Genomic DNA, 19,610 nt, shown 5'->3' with positions numbered 1-19,610 from the left:
CAGAAGGTCAGGACTCTGACTGGGCCACTTCAAGGTCAGGAAACTGTGGACCATTCATCTTTACAAAACTGTTTCAGTTCAGCAATATTCTTGGGATGTCTGGTGGAACTGCTCAGAAGGTCAGGTCATGCCACAGCATCTCAGTCAGGTTGAGGTCAGGACTCTGACTGGGCCACTCCAGAAGGTCAGGACTCTGACTGGGCCACTCCAGAAGGTCAGGACTCTGACTGGGCCACTCCAGAAGGTCAGGACTCTGACTGGGCCACTCCAGAAGGTCAGGTCTCTGACTGGGCCACTCCAGAAGGTCAGGACTCTGACTGGGCCACTCCAGAAGGTCAGGTCTCTGACTGGGCCACTCCAGAAGGTCAGGACTCTGACTGGACCACTCCAGAAGGTCAGGACTCTGACTGGGCCACTCCAGAAGGTCAGGACTCTGACTGGACCACTCCAGAAGGTCAGGACTCTGACTGGACCACTCCAGAAGGTCAGGTCTCTGACTGGGCCACTCCAGAAGGTCAGGACTCTGACTGGGCCACTCCAGAAGGTCAGGTCTCTGACTGGACCACTCCAGAAGGTCACAACTCTGACTGGGCCACTCCAGAAGGTCAGGACTCTGACTGGGCCACTCCAGAAGGTCAGGTCTCTGACTGGGCCACTCCAGAAGGTCAGGTCTCTGACTGGGCCACTCCAGAAGGTCAGGACTCTGACTGGGCCACTCCAGAAGGTCAGGACTCTGACTGGGCCCCTCCAGAAGGTCAGGACTCTGACTGGGCCACTCCAGAAGGTCAGGACTCTGACTGGACCACTCCAGAAGGTCAGGACTCTGACTGGGCCACTCCAGAAGGTCAGGACTCTGACTGGGCCACTCCAGAAGGCGTATTTTCTTCTGTTGAAGCCATTCTGTTGTTGATTTACTTCTGTGTTTTTGGTCGTTGTCCTGTTGCATCACCCAACTTCTGTTGAGCTTCAATTGGCAGACAGAGAGCCTAACATTCTCCTGCAAAATGTCTTGAATACTTGGGAATTCATTTTTCCATCAATGATAGCAAATTGTCAGGCCCTGAGGCAGCAAAGCAGCCCCAAACCATGATGCTCCCTCCACCATACTTTACACTTAGGATGAGGTTTTGACGTTGGTGTGCTGTGCCTTTTTTCATTCCAGGTACACCGATCCACAAGACTTTGCTCAAAGCCTGTATCGGCAATTCTACGTTATAGAAGATCTCTGCCTCACATTGAGTTGATTGACGATTGGCTGTCAGAATAGATTTAGCTCGTGTCACCATCATGTCAAAGCACAAGGCAGATAATCTTGTCAAACCCAGGACTTGGCCCATGAAAGAGTGGATAGGTTGCCCCTTATAAACTGTATCTGCTTGGATTCTCATCTGACAATCAAAAGGTGGATCTAACAGTAATGCTGTTGACTTCAGTCCACTGTTTGTACTATACGTGCCTGGGCGGAGCAGAGCTGAGGTTAGCCCCTACCTGGGGTCATGTCTTTGGGCTTGAGGCTGACGGACTGGTGCTTCCCATCAGAACCAGCCAGCCAGGCTGAGGCTGTCAGAGAGGACTCCCACCACACTGCTGTGTCTGGGTACACATCATCCTGGAAGAACTCTTTCTGTGGACGGACGGAGAGAAGGAAGGAGGGAGACGAGACACCACAGGATTAGTTCAGAACTCAAACAGCTCAAACTCCACAGACTAAGTACAAACAGGGGTTCACATAGCAGACCCTTTTTACTGGTAGTTCTTTGAGGCCCTGGTCTGAAAAGTCATCAAATAACTGCAGGTTTTTCCTATTTCCCCCCATGTATACACTAGATAGCAGCGTTCAGCCATAACTCACTCTGACGCGGGGGACTCTGAAGGCCACTGGCTCTATGGAGGTCTTACTGAGCCTCAGACCCTGGCCACCTCGACCTCTTGCACCACACACTCAGTCTTCGGCAGGAAGGCCAAGCCCTGAACACAGGAAACAGGAAGTTCATGCAAAGAGATTCTACAGGTCTACAGGTGCCTGCGTAATTGATTGACAGATCACGTCACAAATTCAGGGAAATGTTTTAATCTATTGACTACAAAACATGTAATAAGAAGGAGCAGGATGTAGGAAATGAGAAAAGAAAGAGGGAAAAGCAGGGATGTAAATGCTGTTAACATAAAGTCTATACCTTGTGGGGCTCTGAGGAGTTGAAGCTGGCACATTCCAGGAAATAGGGAGCTTCTGGCACTATCTCAAAGATGTACACTCGCGTGTCACCCTGGTAAATGTAAACAACAACAACAACAATGGCGGTATAGGTTTACTCGTGTCAAAATAAACCTTTATAAGGTTTACTCGTGTCAAAGTCTGGGTATGGGGATGGATGGATCTACCAATCCAGTATGGATCTACCAATCCACCACCACCAAAATTAGCCCGGTCCCAGAAAGTTTTTTGTGGTCTACTAGACATAGGAGTTGGCAAGACAGCACAAACAGATCGGGAACCAGGCTAGGCAGACATTATTATCATGAAGCACAAGAGTCTGTAACAGACTTTCAACACAACATCAAGTCAATATGGGCTCTATTTTCTTCTATCCAAAATAAATGCTCTGTTTATTTGTTTGTTTGTTGTCGTTTACCTTTCCGGTGAGGATGACGACGCTGGTGTCGGGGTCGTAGAAGGGAATGAGGGTGGAGGGTGAGACGTCGGTGGGGGCGCTGGCGATGGCCCCGGAGGACAGGGACTCAACGGAGTGCAGGTACAGGGTTCTCTCACTGCGACTGCAGAAGGGGGAAACACATCGGGGGTCAAAGGTGAGGTGAACTGTGGTGACATCATCAATGAAGTCTCGGGTCAGAGGGGTTGTTTTCCTCTTGTTCACCAGGACCATAAAGCCTTTGGTGCAGTTTTTTGTGTGAACCAAGATTATGGGTGAACTACATGTCAGACTGAATGGTCATTCACACAAAAGATGAACTGAATGAATTAAATGAAGGTAAATGGATTGTTAAGCACAAATTGAAGCTCAACTACCAAACAGAAATACAGAGAAATATTCACCTGTCGAATCCTGACACCATCAGGTATTTGCCGTCACACACCCACACCACACGGGCCCCTCTGTGGCCCTCAGGACCTGCACCCTCCTGCAGAGAGAGAGAGAAGCAGAATGAGAGATATATGGAAATACTCCAAACAGAAAGGTCAACAACTGCTCAGGTCTCCTGTACACACACCTGTACTGGGTCAGCAGACTTGCGAGGGTCGTAGATGCGCAGTCTCCCATCCTTACACACCGTGGCCAGGAGTTTACCATCCGGACTCCACGCCATCCCAAATATCTATATGCACACCAGGCAGGAGAGGGAACAGAGAAAGGAACGAGTGAAACGTTGAAATGAAGCGAAGGAGACAAGCAAAATGCACGTTCCTTGTCCATACTCTAGGTAGGATCAATCAATCAATATCCATCCATCAATCAATATTATTATCCCAGATACATTTTACCACGTCCCTATTCTCTAACAAAACCAGTGGTTCCACCCCCTGCCAATACCAATATTCCTTATGTCCCACCCCTTTCCCTTCTCCTCCGTCACCTGATCCTGGTGTCCCCGGAGCGCTTTGACCTCGTCCCCAGACTCCAGGTTCCACAGGCGCACCGTCTGGTCGTAGGAGGAGGATGCCAGCAGGCCCGACGCCAGGGGGTGGAACTTGACTGAGTAGATCTTCTCAGTGTGGCCTGTGATTGGTCAAAACCCTGTCACTCACTCACATTCTATCAAGATATGATTGATAGATTGATAGATTCAGAAGTCACACAGTATACGGCTATATATAAGGATAATAAGACGCACTGTAGCAAATTGCATACCGGTATCCTGTTCATTTAATTTCTGTCACTCATTGAATGAAGGATAGAGTACTGATACATATGTGGCTACATTCACTCACACATCTACATATCAGATATTTCACATTGGACCCCAAAAGCCCCAGCTCTGAGTCTAACTTCATTCAATTGAATTCTACTTTACTTGAACTGAATTGGTCTCCAGGCCCCTGTGGAGTGTGTCTTACCCTGCAGGATGGTCTCTGGCTCAGTCAGGGTCTCTGTCAGACCCCCCTCAGGCACCTGCCACACACGGATCTTAGCATCCTCGCCCGCCACCACCAGCCTGTGACTGTTGAAGGGGTCCCAGGAGAAGTCAGCCACGTTGACAGAGTTCTGGATGGTGGGCAGGCCCGTGTCCGCTAGCTTCCCAGCCTGAGACAACTGAGGAGGGGGGCAGTGAGATACATCCCTTTTTCTTTAATGTGTGAACCAATAAAGCCACATCTTTGGTCTAATATGGTGGCAGAAATCCTAAATGACTATTTCCACTATTCATTCCTATTATTTGATGACATTCTACTGTATATGTAATTCTGTAGCGGCTGCATATTATTTAATGTTAGTTGAAATGTTGTCTACTCCCCTCCAACTAATAAGACACAGCCATAAACCACCCTCACTTTAGCAGAATTCTGCTTTCTTGACCAGGGCTCACTTAAAAAAGATAAAGATAAGGACAAATGAAAATAACTAAAAGAATACTACAATATTTTGGATAAAGACACATTATCTTCCATTTTCTAAGTGTGGAAGTACCTCAAAGATGGCGATCTGACCCCCGGCGGTGGCGAGGGGCACGGCCACACGATGGCGGTTGGCACAGAAGCCATCACACTCCCCGGGCGTGGTGAGGTTGAGCCCCTTCAGGTTGGTGAAGTGCGTGTCTCTGTGAAGCACCGCACCCTGCAGGTGACGAAACTTACTGCTGGGACCTGGGGGAGGAGGAGAGGGAGGGAGAGGGAGGAGGAGGAGAGGGAGGGAGAGAGAGGGAGGAGGAGAGGGAGGGAGAGGAGAGGGAGGGAGAGAGAGGGAGGAGGAGGAGAGGGAGAGAGAGGGAGGAGGAGAGGGAGGGAGGGGAGAGAGGGGAGGAGGAGAGGGAGGAGGAGAGGGAGGGAGGGGAGAGGGGGAGAGAGGGAGAGGGAGAGGGAGGGAGGAGGAGGAGAGGGAGGGAGGAGGAGAGAGGGGGAGGAGGAGAGAGGGAGGGAGGGAGGGGAGGAGAGGGAGGAGGAGGGAGGGAGGGGAGAGAGAGGGAGAGGAGGGAGGAGGAGGGAGAGAGAGGGAGGAGGAGGAGAGGGAGGGGAGGAGGAGGAGAGGGAGGAGGAGGAGGAGAGGGAGGGAGGGGAGAGAGGGAGGAGAGGAGAGGGAGAGAGGAGGAGGAGGGAGAGGGAGAGGGAGGAGGAGAGGGGAGAGAGGGAGGAGGAGGAGAGGGAGAGAGAGGGAGGAGGAGAGGGAGGGAGGGAGAGGGAGAGAGGAGGAGGGAGAGGGAGGGAGGGAGAGGGAGGGAGAGGGAGAGGAGAGGGAGAGAGAGGGAGGAGGGAGGGAGGGAGGGAGGGAGAGAGAGGGAGGAGGAGGAGAGGGAGAAAGAGGGAGGAGGAGAAGAGGGAGAGAGAGGGAGGAGGAGGAGAGCAGGGTGATTTTAGACTTTAGCTACATTATTTGTAACCTGGGTCTTGTTCATTAGGCACCAACCTGAAGAAATTATTTACAATGATGTACCTGGTCCAATAAGAAATGCTTGTTTTAGTTTTCTGTTGCAAAACATTTTGTTACGCAGTACCCAATGAACACAACCCAGGTATATTATTAGTAACCTAGTCCCATACTATATGTGCTGTGGGAAGCTATGGTACATATGGTTAACAAAGAAGTTGGTTACAGCACATTTAGAATGGTAACAGGCTACATCAGACAGGGGATACTGGCAGTGTGCCTGGTCCCAGATCTGTTTGTGCTGTCTTGATATGCTAGCAGTGTGTAGGATTGGATCGTCAGACAGGTTCAGATTAGTCCAAACCACCAACTCTCTCTCTCACACACAGTTCAGTTGTAAATACAGCTCAAACCAACAATCAGCAGGACATTATAATAAGATAATGACAAGGTAGGGAAATGAGATGAGAGATGAGAGAGAGAGCCTTACCTAGCATTGAGACTGACACTGTCAAATCTTACATAACATACTTCCTAATAGCATAACTGGATATGTAACACATAGCATTGTGGGTAATGTAGTACCACCACAGTTTCCCAAAACAGCTTTACTCAACATGTTGCTGTTGGGTAAGGATGTGTGTATGGTGTATGTATGTGTGTGGTGTGTGTATGTGTGTGGTGTGTGTAAGTGTGGTGTGTGTGTGTATTCACGCATATGTGTGTTTGTGTGTGTGTGTGAGACGGAGCACTGCTACTGTTTCCCAAACAGCCTTACCCAACATGTTGCTGATGGGTAAGGATGTGTGTATGGTGTATGTATGTGTGTGGTGTGTGTGTATTCACGTATATGTGTGTTTGTGTGTGTGAGACGGAGCACTGCTACTGTTTCCCAAACAGCCTTACCCAACATGCTGCTGATGGGTAAGGATGTGTGTATGGTGTATGTATGTGTGTGGTGTGTGTGTATTCACGTATATGTGTGTTTGTGTGTGTGAGACGGAGCACTGCTACTGTTTCCCAAACAGCCTTACCCAACATGTTGCTGATGGGTAAGGATGTGTGTATGGTGTATGTATGTGTGTGGTGTGTGTAAGTGTGGTGTGTGTGTGTGTATTCACGTATATGTGTGTGTGTGTGTGTGAGACGGAGCACTGCTACTGTTTCCCAAACAGCCTTACCCAACATGCTGCTGATGGCTTTGGCACTCTGGCTGGGGCTGGGGAGGAAGCCTGAGGAGAGGCCAGAGGTGGAGGAGGGGAGCGGGTGGGCAGCACTGCTGCTGGGGAGCTCAGGGGACTGCTGGAGGTGGAGCAGCCTCGCATGGGAGCCTCCTGGAGAGGAGGAACAATAGTAATACATATACAATCATATACCACGCCAACAGGGGGTTCTTCTGATGCACAACACAACGCGGAGTGCCTGGATACAGCCCTTAGCCGTGGTATGTTGGCAACATATCACAAACCCCGAGGTGCCTTATTGCTATAATAAATTGGTTACCAATGTAATTAGAGCAGTAAAAACAATTGTTTTGTCATACCAGTGGTATATGGTCTGATATACCACTGCTTTCCCAATCAGCATCAGGGCCGAATCACCAACATGTGTATATATCCAATATAGTGTATGGGTCTGATTAATATAAAATACTTTCTAGAGAGAAGGAATAATACTAATAATATGGTCACTAAACCAGATGTCTTTATGCAAAGATACTCACAGGCAGCACTAATCTACAGACTTTAGATACTCACAGGGGGACTTTAATCTACAGACTTTAGATACTCACAGGTTTACTTTAATCTACAGACTTTAGATACTCACAGTGTTTACAGACTCTTTAATCTACAGACTTTAGATACTCACAGGTTTACTTTAATCTACAGACTTTAGATACTCACAGGTTTACTTTAATCTACAGACTTTAGATACTCACAGGTTTACTTTAATCTACAGACTTTAGATACTCACAGGTTTACTTTAATCTACAGACTTTAGATACAAACCACAGGTTTACTTTAATTACAGACTTTAGATAATACATTGTTTACAGACTACTTTAATCTACAGACTTTAGATACTCACAGGTTTTTTAATCTACAGACTTTAGATACTCACAGGTTTACTTTAATCTACAGACTTTAGATATACAGTCATAATCTACAGACTTTAGATACTCACAGGTTTACTTTAATCTACAGACTTTAGATACTCAGGTTTACTTTAATCTACAGACTTTAGATACTCACAGGTTTACTTTATCTACAGACTTTAGATACTCACAGTGTTTACAGACTACTTTAATCTACAGACTTTAGATACTCAAGGTTTACTTTAATCTACAGACTTTAGATATAAGGTTTACTTTAATCTACAGATTTAGATACTAAACAGATGTCTTTAATCTACAGACTTTAGATACTCACAGGTTTACTTTAATCTACAGACTTTAGATACTCACAGGTTTACTTTAATCTACAGACTTTAGATACTCACAGGTTTTACTTTAATCTACAGACTTTAGATACTCACAGGTTTACTTTAATCTACAGACTTTAGATACTCACAGGTTTACTTTAATCTACAGACTTTAGATACTCACAGTGTTTACAGACTACTTTAATCTACAGACTTTAGATACTCACAGGTTTACTTTAATCTACAGACTTTAGATACTCACAGGTTTACTTTAATCTACAGACTTTAGATACTCACAGGTTTACTTTAATCTACAGACTTTAGATACTCACAGGTTTACTTTAATCTACAGACTTTAGATACTCACAGGTTTACTTTAATCTACAGACTTTAGATACTCACAGGTTTACTTTAATCTACAGACTTTAGATACTCACAGGTTTACTTTAATCTACAGATTTTAGATACTCACAGGTTTACTTTAATCTACAGACTTTAGATACTCACAGGTTTACTTTAATCTACAGACTTTAGATACTCACAGGTTTACTTTAATCTACAGACTTTAGATACTCACAGTGTTTACAGACTACTTTAATCTACAGACTTTAGATACTCACAGGTTTTACTTTAATCTACAGACTTTAGATACTCACAGTGTTTACAGACTACTTTAATCTACAGACTTTAGATACTCACAGGTTTACAGACTACTTTAATCTACAGACTTTAGATACTCACAGTGTTTACAGACTACTTTAATCTACAGACTTTAGATACTCACATGTTTACAGACTAATCTACAGACTTTAGATCCTCACAGGTTAATCCAAGATATTCAATCAACACTCTATGTGTGGCCCGATGCAATAATATGAAAACAATTCGAGAGAAAATAAACAAAATCCAAATTCCATTTTTATTAAAAATACAATAAAAAGGTAGTTGCTAGCAGAGGGAATGAGGGAATGAGGGAATGAGGGAACGGAGGGAATGAGGGAACAGAGGGAATGAGGGAACGGAGGGAATGAGGGAACAGAGGGAATGAGGGAACGGAGGGAATGAGGGAACGGAGGGAATGAGGGAACGGAGGGAATGAGGGAACGGAGGGAATGAGGGAACGGAGGGAATGAGGGAACGGGGGGAATGAGGGAACAGAGGGAATGAGGGAACGGAGGGAATGAGGGAACGGAGGGAATGAGGGAACGGAGGGAATGAGGGAACAGAGGGAATGAGGGAACAGAGGGAACAGAGGGAATGAGGGAACAGAGGGAATGAGGGAACGGAGGGAATGAGGGAACAGAGGGAATGAGGGAACGGAGGGAATGAGGGAACGGAGGGAATGAGGGAACGGAGAGAACAAAAGGAATGAGGGAACGGAGAGAACAAAAGGAATGAGGGAACGGAGAGAACAAAAGGAATGAGGGAACGGAGAGACAGAAGGAATGAGGGAACGGAGAGAACAAAAGGAATGAGGGAACGGAGAGAACAGAAGGAATGAGGGAACGGATGGAATGAGGGAACGGATGGAATGAGGGAACGGAGAGAACAGAAGGAATGAGGGAACGGATGGAATGGTTGACAGAACAGAAGGAATCTCAACGGAGAGAACAAAAGGAATGACGCCCAGAATGAATGGAACGGATGGTTTAAAGAACAGAAGGAATGCTTGGTCCTGAGAGAACAGAAGGAATGAGGGAACAGATGGAATGAGGGAACGGAGAGAACAGAAGGAATGAGGGAGCAGAGGGAGCCAAAAGAGAAATGATTGGTACTAGAGGAGGAGGAGAACAGATGATGCTGGACTCTCACCTCTTTGCTCCTCCCACTGGGCAGCTCTTTCTTAGCAGCCGTCTGATTGGCTGGTTTATATTGTTAGGCTTCTGACGATTGGATGGTTGACATTGACCTTATCAACCTGAGAAGAGCCCATGATTGGATGTTTAAAGAACAGCAGGCTATTGCTTGGTCCTGAAGTACAAACCGCGCCAAAAACCAAGCATTTCTATTGGTACTGTATGCACATTGTATGTTAGAATACAGATTAGAGTTATATTGTGTAGAGTGATGGTGGTACATTAGAGTTATATTGTGTAGAGTGATGGTGGTACATTAGAGTTATATTGTGTAGAGTGATGGTGGTACATTAGAGTTATATTGTGTAGAGTGATGGTGGTACATTAGAGTTATATTGTGTAGAGTGATGGTGGTACATTAGAGTTATATTGTGTAGAGTGATGGTGGTACATTAGAGTTATATTGTGTAGAGTGATGGTGGTACATTAGAGTTATATTGTGTAGAGTGATGGTGGTACATTAGAGTTATATTGTGTAGAGTGATGGTGGTACATTAGAGTTATATTGTGTAGAGTGATGGTGGTACATTAGAGTTATATTGTGTAGAGTGATGGTGGTACATTAGAGTTATATTGTGTAGAGTGATGGTGGTACATTAGAGTTATATTGTGTAGAGTGATGGTGGTACATTAGAGTTATATTGTGTAGAGTGATGGTGGTACATTTAGTTATATTGTGTAGAGTGATGGTGGTACATTAGAGTTATATTGTGTAGAGTGATGGTGGTACATTAGAGTTATATTGTGTAGAGTGATGGTGGTACATTAGAGTTATATTGTGTAGAGTGATGGTGGTACATTAGAGTTATATTGTGTAGAGTGATGGTGGTACATTAGAGTTATATTGTGTAGAGTGATGGTGGTACATTAGAGTTATATTGTGTAGAGTGATGGTGGTACATTAGAGTTATATTGTGTAGAGTGATGGTGGTACATTAGAGTTATATTGTGTAGAGTGATGGTGGTACATTAGAGTTATATTGTGTAGAGTGATGGTGGTACATTAGAGTTATATTGTGTAGAGTGATGGTGGTACATTAGAGTTATATTGTGTAGAGTGATGGTGGTACATTAGTTATATTGTGTAGAGTGATGGTGGTACATTAGAGTTATATTGTGTAGAGTGATGGTGGTACATTAGAGTTATATTGTGTAGAGTGATGGTGGTACCTGTTTCTCGCCACCTTTCCACCACTCTGCAGCTGACATGGCTGCCTTACGGCCCAAGGTGTCTGGGTACAGGTCTGCATGGAACTCCTGTCCTGACTGAATTAGATACACACAAAGCAGACATACTCTAAAATGGAAGACATAAAGGCTTGTTGAATGGTTGCTCATTCCATAACTTTATTTTCCTCAGTGACTACAAAGACACTATTGCCAAGTCCTCTCCATCAGTTTAGAAACAAGTACAGGTAAAGAACTGTTGCCATGACATCAAAATGACAGATGGATCTGCTGTTACAGTAGCCTGAGAGATACTGGACCTTGCGGGGCACGTGGTAGTTGATTGGCACGATGAAGCTGTCCGTCAGCTGCAGGACCCGCATGACCTCACAGGACATGACATCCAATGCCAACTTGGGTACCATGGCAACGCCTCGCGTTGGGGCGTCCGTCAGACAGTGGCTCACTGGAGAGAATAAGAGGGAGAAAGAAGGGAGATTAGAGGACAGACCTGGGTGAGAGAGGTAGGAGGACAGACCTGGGTGTGGGAGAGGTAGGAGGACAGACCTGGGTGTGGGAGAGGTAGGAGGACAGACCTGGGTGAGAGGGAGTGTGAGAGGTAGGAGGACAGACCTGGGTGAGAGGGAGTGTGAGAGGTAGGAGGACAGACCTGGGTGAGAGGGAGTGTGAGAGGTAGGAGGACAGACCTGGGTGAGAGGGAGTGTGAGAGGTAGGAGGACAGACCTGGGTGAGAGGGAGTGTGAGAGGTAGGAGGACAGACCTGGGTGTGGGAGAGGTAGGAGGACAGACCTGGGTGTGTGAGAGGTAGGACAGACCTGGGTGTGTGAGAGGTAGGAGGACAGACCTGGGTGTGTGAGAGGTAGGAGGACAGACCTGGGTGAGAGGGAGTGGGAGAGGTAGGAGGACAGACATGGGTGAGAGGGAGTGGGAGAGGTAGGAGGACAGACCTGGGTGTGTGAGAGGTAGGAGGACAGACCTGGGTGAGAGGGAGTGGGAGAGGTAGGAGGACAGACATGGGTGAGAGGGAGTGGGAGAGGTAGGAGGACAGACCTGGGTGAGAGGGAGTGGGAGAGGTAGGAGGACAGACATGGGTGAGAGGGAGTGGGAGAGGTAGGAGGACAGACATGGGTGAGAGGGAGTGGGAGAGGTAGGAGGACAGACATGGGTGAGAGGGAGTGGGAGAGGTAGGAGGACAGACCTGGGTGTGTGAGAGAGGGAGTGGGAGAGGTAGGAGGACAGACCTGGGTGTGTGAGAGAGGGAGTGGGAGAGGTAGGAGGACAGACCTGGGTGTGTGAGAGAGGGAGTGGGAGAGGTAGGAGGACAGACCTGGGTGTGTGAGAGAGGAGTGGGAGAGGTAGGGGAGAGGTAGGAGGACAGATCTGGGTGTGTTGTCCTTAGGAGGACAGACCTGGGTGTGGACAAGGAGGACAGACCTTGTGAGAGAGGGAGTGGGAGAGGTAGGAGGACAGACCTGGGTGTGTGAGAGAGGGAGTGGGAGAGTCAATGACACTATCTCCCTATGGAAGAGTGGGAGAGGTAGGAGGACAGACCTGGGTGGTGAGAGAGGGAGTGGGAGAGGTAGGAGGACAGACCTGGGGTGTGACAGGTAGGAGGACAGAATTGGAATATGAACAACCACTGAAGATTTCTCCCTATGGAAAGGAAGTTCAGTGGAACAAAGCAGTCAATGACACTATCTCCCTATGGAAGAGAGAACGAAGCAGTCAATGACACTATCTCCCTATGGAAGAGAGAACAAAGCAGTCAATGACACTATCTCCCTATGGAAGAGAGAACAAAGCAGTCAATGACACTATCTCCCTATGGAAGAGAGAACAAAGCAGTCAATGACACTATCTCCCTATGGAAGAGAGAACAAAGCAGTCAATGACACTATCTCCCTATGGAAGAGAGAACAAAGCAGTCAATGACACTATCTCCCTATGGAAGAGAGAACAAAGCAGTCAATGACACTATCTCCCTATGGAAGAGAGAACAAAGCAGTCAATGACACTATCTCCCTATGGAAGAGAGAACAAAGCAGTCAATGACACTATCTCCCTATGGAAGAGAGAACGAAGCAGTCAATGACACTATCTCCCTATGGAAGAGAGAACAAAGCAGACATGTATTTACTGAGGAAGATAATGGTAAAATATGAAATGAAGCCAGCTGCCTTCATACTATCTGTTAAGGGAGACAACAAACTACATCTTACCATCCCAGATACTGTGAGGAGGCCTGAGTCAGGGTCAAACAAAGGCATCAGGGTCCTGAGAATGGAGAAGAGGGGGGGTGGAGAGGGAGTAGAGGGAGAAGAGAGAGAGCAGGGAGAAGAGAGAGAGAGAGAGTAGAGGGATGAGAGAGAGGAAAGAGAGAGTATAGAAGGAGGAGAGAGAGAGTAGAGGGAAGAGGGAGTAGAGGAGAGAGGGAGTAGAGGGAGAAGAGAGAGAGGGAGTAGAGGGAGAAGAGAGAGAGCATGTAGAGAGAGAGATAGAGAGAGAGAGAGTGAGGAGGGGGAAGAGAGAGAGTGAGAGAGAGAGAGGGGGAAGAGGGAGAGAGAGAGAGAGAGAGAGGAGGGGGAGGAGAGAGATAAGAGGGGAGGAGATAGAGAAGAGGGGAGGAGAGAGAGAAGAGGGGAGGAGAGAGAGAGAAGGGGAGGAGAGAGAGGGGGGGAGAGAGAGAGGGGAGAGAGAGGGAGGGGAGAGAGAGAGAGGGGAGGAGAGAGAGAGAGGGGGAGAGAGAGAGAGAGGGGAGGAGAGAGAGAGGGGGAGAGAGAGAGAGAGGGGAGGAGAGAGAGAGAGGGGAGGAGAGAGAGAGAGGGGAGGAGAGAGAGAGAGGGGAGGAGAGAGAGAGGGGGAGGAGAGAGAGGAGGAGAGAGAGAGAGGGGAGAGGAGAGAGAGAGGGGAGGAGAGAGAGAGAGGGGAGGAGAGAGAGAGAGGGGAGAGAGAGAGAGAAGAGGGAGAAGAGAGAGAGGGAGTAGAGGGAGAAGAGAGAGAGGGAGTAGAGGGAGAGAGAGAGAGAGAGTAGAGGGATGAGAGAGAGAGGAAAGAGAGAGTATAGAAGGAGGAGAGAGAGAGTAGAGGGAAGAGGGAGTAGAGGAGAGAGGGAGTAGAGGGAGAAACAAGAGAGAGAGGGAGTAGAGGGAGAAGAGAGAGAACATGTAGAGAGAGATAGAGAGGGAGTGAAGAGGGGAAGAGAGAGAGTGAGAGAGAGAGAGGGGGAAGAGAGAGAGAGAGGGGAGGAGAGAGAGGAGAGGGGGAGGAGAGAGAGAAGAGGGGAGGAGAGAGAGAAGAGGGGAGGAGAGAGAGAGGGAGAAGAGAGGGAGAAGAGAGAGAGCAGGGAGAAGAGAGAGAGAGAGTAGAGGGATGAGAGAGAGAGGAAAGAGAGAGTATAGAAGGAGGAGAGAGAGAGTAGAGGGAAGAGGGAGTAGAGGAGAGAGGGAGTAGAGGGAGAAACAAGAGAGAGAGGGAGTAGAGGGAGAAGAGAGAGAACATGAGAGAGAGAGATAGAGGGAGGAAGAGTGAAGAGGGAGAGAGAGAGAGGAGAGAGAGAGGGGGAGAGAGAGAGAGAGAGAGAGGGGGGGAGAGAGAGAAGAGGGGAGGAGATAGAGAAGAGGGGAGGAGAGAGAGAGGATGGGGAGGGAGAGAGAGAGAGAGAGAGGGAGGAGAGAGAGAAGAGGGAGTAGAGGGAGAAGAGAGAGAGCATGGAGAGAGAGTGAGAGAGAGCGAGAGAGAGGAGGGGGAGGAGAGAGAGAGAGAGAGAGGGAGGAGAGAGAGTAGAGGGAGAAGAGAGAGAGGGAGTAGAGGGAGAAGAGAGAGAGCATGGAGAGAGAGTGAGAGAGAGAAGAGGGGAGGAGAGAGAGAAGAGGGGAGGAGAGAGAGAGAGGGGAGGAGGAGGAGGAGAGAGAGAGGGGAGGAGAGAGAGAGGGGGAGGAGAGAGAGAGGGGAGGAGAGAGAGAGGGGGAGGAGAGAGAGAGAGGGGAGGAGAGAGAGAAGAGGGGAGGAGAGAGAGAAGAGGGAGAGAGAGAGAGGGAGAGAGGGAGGAGAGAGAGCATGGAGAGAGAGAGTGAGAGAGAGAGGAGGGGGAGAGAGAGAGAGGGAGAGAGAGAGAGAGAGAGAGAGAGAGAGAGAGAGAGAGAGAGAGAGAGAGAGAGAGAGAGAGAGAGAGAGAGAGAGAGAGAGAGAGAGAAGAGGGGAGGAGAGAGAAAAGAGGGGAGGAGAGAGAGAGGGGGAGGAGAGAGAGAAGAGGGGAAAAGATACAAAGAGAGAGAAGATTTTCAACAAGTTGCAAAACAAGTTGAATCAATCACAAAAATCAACAGACCAGTTTACTGTAGTTTCAATCACCAACCACTAGATGGGAAACACACCACACACAGGAGAAATGCTACATGTTGTAGTTCAGTACTATGAACCTTAACTTGCACTGCAGATATCCTCCATCAGCAATATGTTACTAGATTTTTATTTGGCTAATTAGCTGGTCATTATAAAGAATAACAACATATCAATCAAAGCAAGCACAAAAACATTTCTGGCATTAAACTACAAGTTGAGCACAAAAATCACACACACACACAAAAATCACACACACACACACACACACACACACACACACACACACACACACACACACACACACACACACACACACACACACACACACACACACACACACACACACACACACACACACACACACACACACACACACACACACACACACACACACACACACATATATTCAGAGCAGTGTCCAGGGGACTTCCTGTAATAGAGTCAGAAGGGAAGTGGTGTGTGAGGTCACAGTTTCACATCACAGTCCCTCCATGAGAATGACAGAGCAAGGCATCATGGTCAGAGAGAGAGGAGGACAGACAGACCGTGATAGATGGTTGTTGATAGTTTGGAAGATGTAGAGGTGGAGGGTCTGATAAAAACACAGACCTTTCAGAATATCTGTTCTACGTTATATATCTATATTTATCTGAACGTTCCCCAAAGCTGTGCCCCACTGAACACAACTGGCTGGTCAATTAGGCCCATTCTATGGCTGAATGTCACACACCAACACACGCACACACAAATCAACCACATTGAGTGGTGATGTCATGATGTATAAATATGAATCTAATGACAGACTGGAGTAGACTGACTGTTCTCCCTGATACCGCTGACTATAGGGACATGTAACTGTCTGTCTGTCTGTCTCCCTGATACCGCTGACTATAGGGACACGGAACTGTGTGTCTGTCTCCCTGATACCGCTGACTATAGGGACACGGAACTGTGTGTCTGTCTCCCTGATACCGCTGACTATAGGGACACGGAACTGTCTGTCTGTCTGTCTCCCTGATACCGCTGACTATAGGGACACGGAACTGTGTGTCTGTCTGTCTCCCTGATACCGCTGACTATAGGGACACGGAACTGTCTGTCTGTCTGTCTCCCTGATACCGCTGACTATAGGGACACGGAACTGTCTGTCTGTCTGTCTCCCTGATACCGCTGACTATAGGGACACGGAACTGTGTGTCTGTCTGTCTCCCTGATACCGCTGACTATAGTGACACGGAACTGTCTGTCTGTCTGTCTCCCTGATACCGCTGACTATAGGGACACGGAACTGTCTGTCTGTCTGTCTCCCTGATACCGCTGACTATAGGGACACGGAACTGTCTGTCTGTCTGTCTCCCTGATACCGCTGACTATAGGGACACGGAACTGTCTGTCTGTCTGTCTCCCTGATACCGCTGACTATAGTGACACGGAACTGTCTGTCTGTCTGTCTCCCTGATACCGCTGACTATAGGGACACGGAACTGTCTGTCTGTCTGTCTCCCTGATACCGCTGACTATAGGGACACGGAACTGTGTGTCTGTCTGTCTCCCTGATACCGCTGACTATAGGGACACGGAACTGTCTGTCTGTCTGTCTGTCTCCCTGATACCCCTGACTATAGGGACACGGAACTGTCTGTCTGTCTCCCTGATACCGCTGACTATAGGGACACGGAACTGTCTGTCTGTCTGTCTGTGTGTCTCCCTGATACCGCTGACTATAGTGACACGGAACTGTCTGTCTGTCTGTCTCCCTGATACCGCTGACTATAGGGACACGGAACTGTCTGTCTGTCTGTCTGTCTGTCTCCCTGATACCGCTGACTATAGGGACACGGAACTGTCTGTCTGTCTGTCTCCCTGATACCGCTGACTATAGGGACACGGAACTGTCTGTCTGTCTGTCTGTCTGTCTCCCTGATACCGCTGACTATAGGGACACGGAACTGTCTGTCTGTCTGTCTGTCTGTCTCCCTGATACCGCTGACTATAGGGACACGGAACTGTCTGTCTGTCTGTCTCCCTGATACCGCTGACTATAGGGACACGGAACTGTGTGTCTGTCTGTCTCCCTGATACCGCTGACTATAGGGACACGGAACTGTGTGTCTGTGTGTCTCCCTGATACCGCTGACTATAGTGACACGGAACTGTCTGTCTGTCTGTCTCCCTGATACCGCTGACTATAGGGACACGGAACTGTCTGTCTGTCTGTCTCCCTGATACCGCTGACTATAGGGACACGGAACTGTCTGTCTGTCTGTCTCCCTGATACCGCTGACTATAGGGACACGGAACTGTCTGTCTGTGTGTCTCCCTGATACCGCTGACTATAGGGACACGGAACTGTCTGTCTGTCTGTCTCCCTGATACCGCTGACTATAGGGACACGGAACTGTCTGTCTGTCTGTCTCCCTGATACCGCTGACTATAGGGACACGGAACTGTCTGTCTGTCTGTCTGTCTGTCTGTCTCCCTGATACCGCTGACTATAGGGACACGGAACTGTCTGTCTGTCTGTCTGTCTGTCTCCCTGATACCGCTGACTATAGGGACACGGAACTGTCTGTCTGTCTGTCTCCCTGATACCGCTGACTATAGGGACACGGAACTGTCTGTCTGTCTGTCTCCCTGATACCGCTGACTATAGGGACACGGAACTGTCTGTCTGTCTGTCTCCCTGATACCGCTGACTATAGGGACACGGAACTGTCTGTCTGTCTGTCTCCCTGATACCGCTGACTATAGTGACACGGAACTGTCTGTCTGTCTGTCTCCCTGATACCGCTGACTATAGGGACACGGAACTGTCTGTCTGTCTGTCTCCCTGATACCGCTGACTATAGGGACACGGAACTGTCTGTCTGTCTGTCTGTCTCCCTGATACCGCTGACTATAGGGACACGGAACTGTCTGTCTGTCTCCCTGATACCGCTGACTATAGGGACACGGAACTGTCTGTCTGTCTGTCTGTCTGTCTCCCTGATACCGCTGACTATAGGGACACGGAACTGTCTGTCTGTCTGTCTCCCTGATACCGCTGACTATAGGGACACGGAACTGTCTGTCTGTGTGTCTGTCTCCCTGATACCGCTGACTATAGGGACACGGAACTGTCTGTCTGTCTGTCTGTCTGTCTCCCTGATACCGCTGACTATAGGGACACGGAACTGTCTGTCTGTCTGTCTGTCTGTCTCCCTGATACCGCTGACTATAGGGACACGGAACTGTCTGTCTGTCTGTCTCCCTGATACCGCTGACTATAGGGACACGGAACTGTGTGTCTGTCTGTCTCCCTGATACCGCTGACTATAGTGACACGGAACTGTCTGTCTGTCTGTCTCCCTGATACCGCTGACTATAGTGACACGGAACTGTCTGTCTGTCTGTCTCCCTGATACCGCTGACTATAGGGACACGGAACTGTCTGTCTGTGTGTCTCCCTGATACCGCTGACTATAGGGACACGGAACTGTCTGTCTGTGTGTCTCCCTGATACCGCTGACTATAGGGACACGGAACTGTCTGTCTGTCTGTGTGTCTGTCTGATACCGCTGACTATAGGGACACGGAACTGTCTGTCTGTCTCCCTGATACCGCTGACTATAGGGACACGGAACTGTCTGTCTGTCTCCCTGATACCGCTGACTATAGGGACACGGAACTGTCTGTCTGTCTGTCTCCCTGATACCGCTGACTATAGGGACACGGAACTGTCTGTCTGTGTGTCTCCCTGATACCGCTGACTATAGGGACACGGAACTGTGTGTCTGTCTGTCTCCCTGATACCGCTGACTATAGGGACACGGAACTGTCTGTCTGTCTGTCTCCCTGATACCGCTGACTATAGGGACACGGAACTGTCTGTCTGTCTGTCTGTCTCCCTGATACCGCTGACTATAGGGACACGGAACTGTGTGTCTGTCTGTCTGTCTCCCTGATACCGCTGACTATAGGGACACGGAACTGTGTGTCTGTCTGTCTGTGTGTCTGTCTGTGTGTCTGTCTCCCTGATACCGCTGACTATAGGGACACGGAACTGTCTGTCTGTCTCCCTGATACCGCTGACTATAGGGACACGGAACTGTGTGTCTGTCTGTCTGTGTGTCTCCCTGATACCGCTGACTATAGGGACACGGAACTGTCTGTCTGTCTGTGTGTCTCCCTGATACCGCTGACTATAGGGACACGGAACTGTGTGTCTGTCTGTCTCCCTGATACCGCTGACTATAGGGACACGGAACTGTCTGTCTGTCTGTGT

At 48.4% G+C, this 19,610-nt stretch overlaps 1 protein-coding gene across 1 annotated transcript in view; it reads right to left on the bottom strand.

Moving 5' to 3' along the window:
• Positions 1-19,610, bottom strand: part of coro7 (coronin 7) — a 374,383-nt gene that overhangs the window by 10,469 nt on the left and 344,304 nt on the right. The window contains 18 exon segments of the mRNA XM_046304112.1: positions 1,489-1,624; positions 1,853-1,911; positions 1,914-1,968; positions 2,178-2,267; positions 2,634-2,775; positions 3,056-3,141; positions 3,232-3,336; positions 3,595-3,737; positions 4,076-4,271; positions 4,647-4,822; positions 6,722-6,802; positions 6,805-6,874; positions 9,774-9,851; positions 9,853-9,879; positions 10,988-11,083; positions 11,305-11,495; positions 13,068-13,107; positions 13,225-13,279. Coding sequence (XP_046160068.1) covers positions 1,489-1,624; positions 1,853-1,911; positions 1,914-1,968; positions 2,178-2,267; positions 2,634-2,775; positions 3,056-3,141; positions 3,232-3,336; positions 3,595-3,737; positions 4,076-4,271; positions 4,647-4,822; positions 6,722-6,802; positions 6,805-6,874; positions 9,774-9,851; positions 9,853-9,879; positions 10,988-11,083; positions 11,305-11,495; positions 13,068-13,107; positions 13,225-13,279 — 1,826 coding nt within the window.

This window comes from Oncorhynchus gorbuscha, linkage group LG16 (genome assembly GCF_021184085.1).
Source record: "Oncorhynchus gorbuscha isolate QuinsamMale2020 ecotype Even-year linkage group LG16, OgorEven_v1.0, whole genome shotgun sequence".
Classification (NCBI taxonomy): Eukaryota; Metazoa; Chordata; class Actinopteri; order Salmoniformes; family Salmonidae; genus Oncorhynchus; species Oncorhynchus gorbuscha.
The sequence above is the reverse complement of the archived record's forward strand: the minus strand, read 5'-3'. Positions and strand labels throughout refer to the sequence as shown.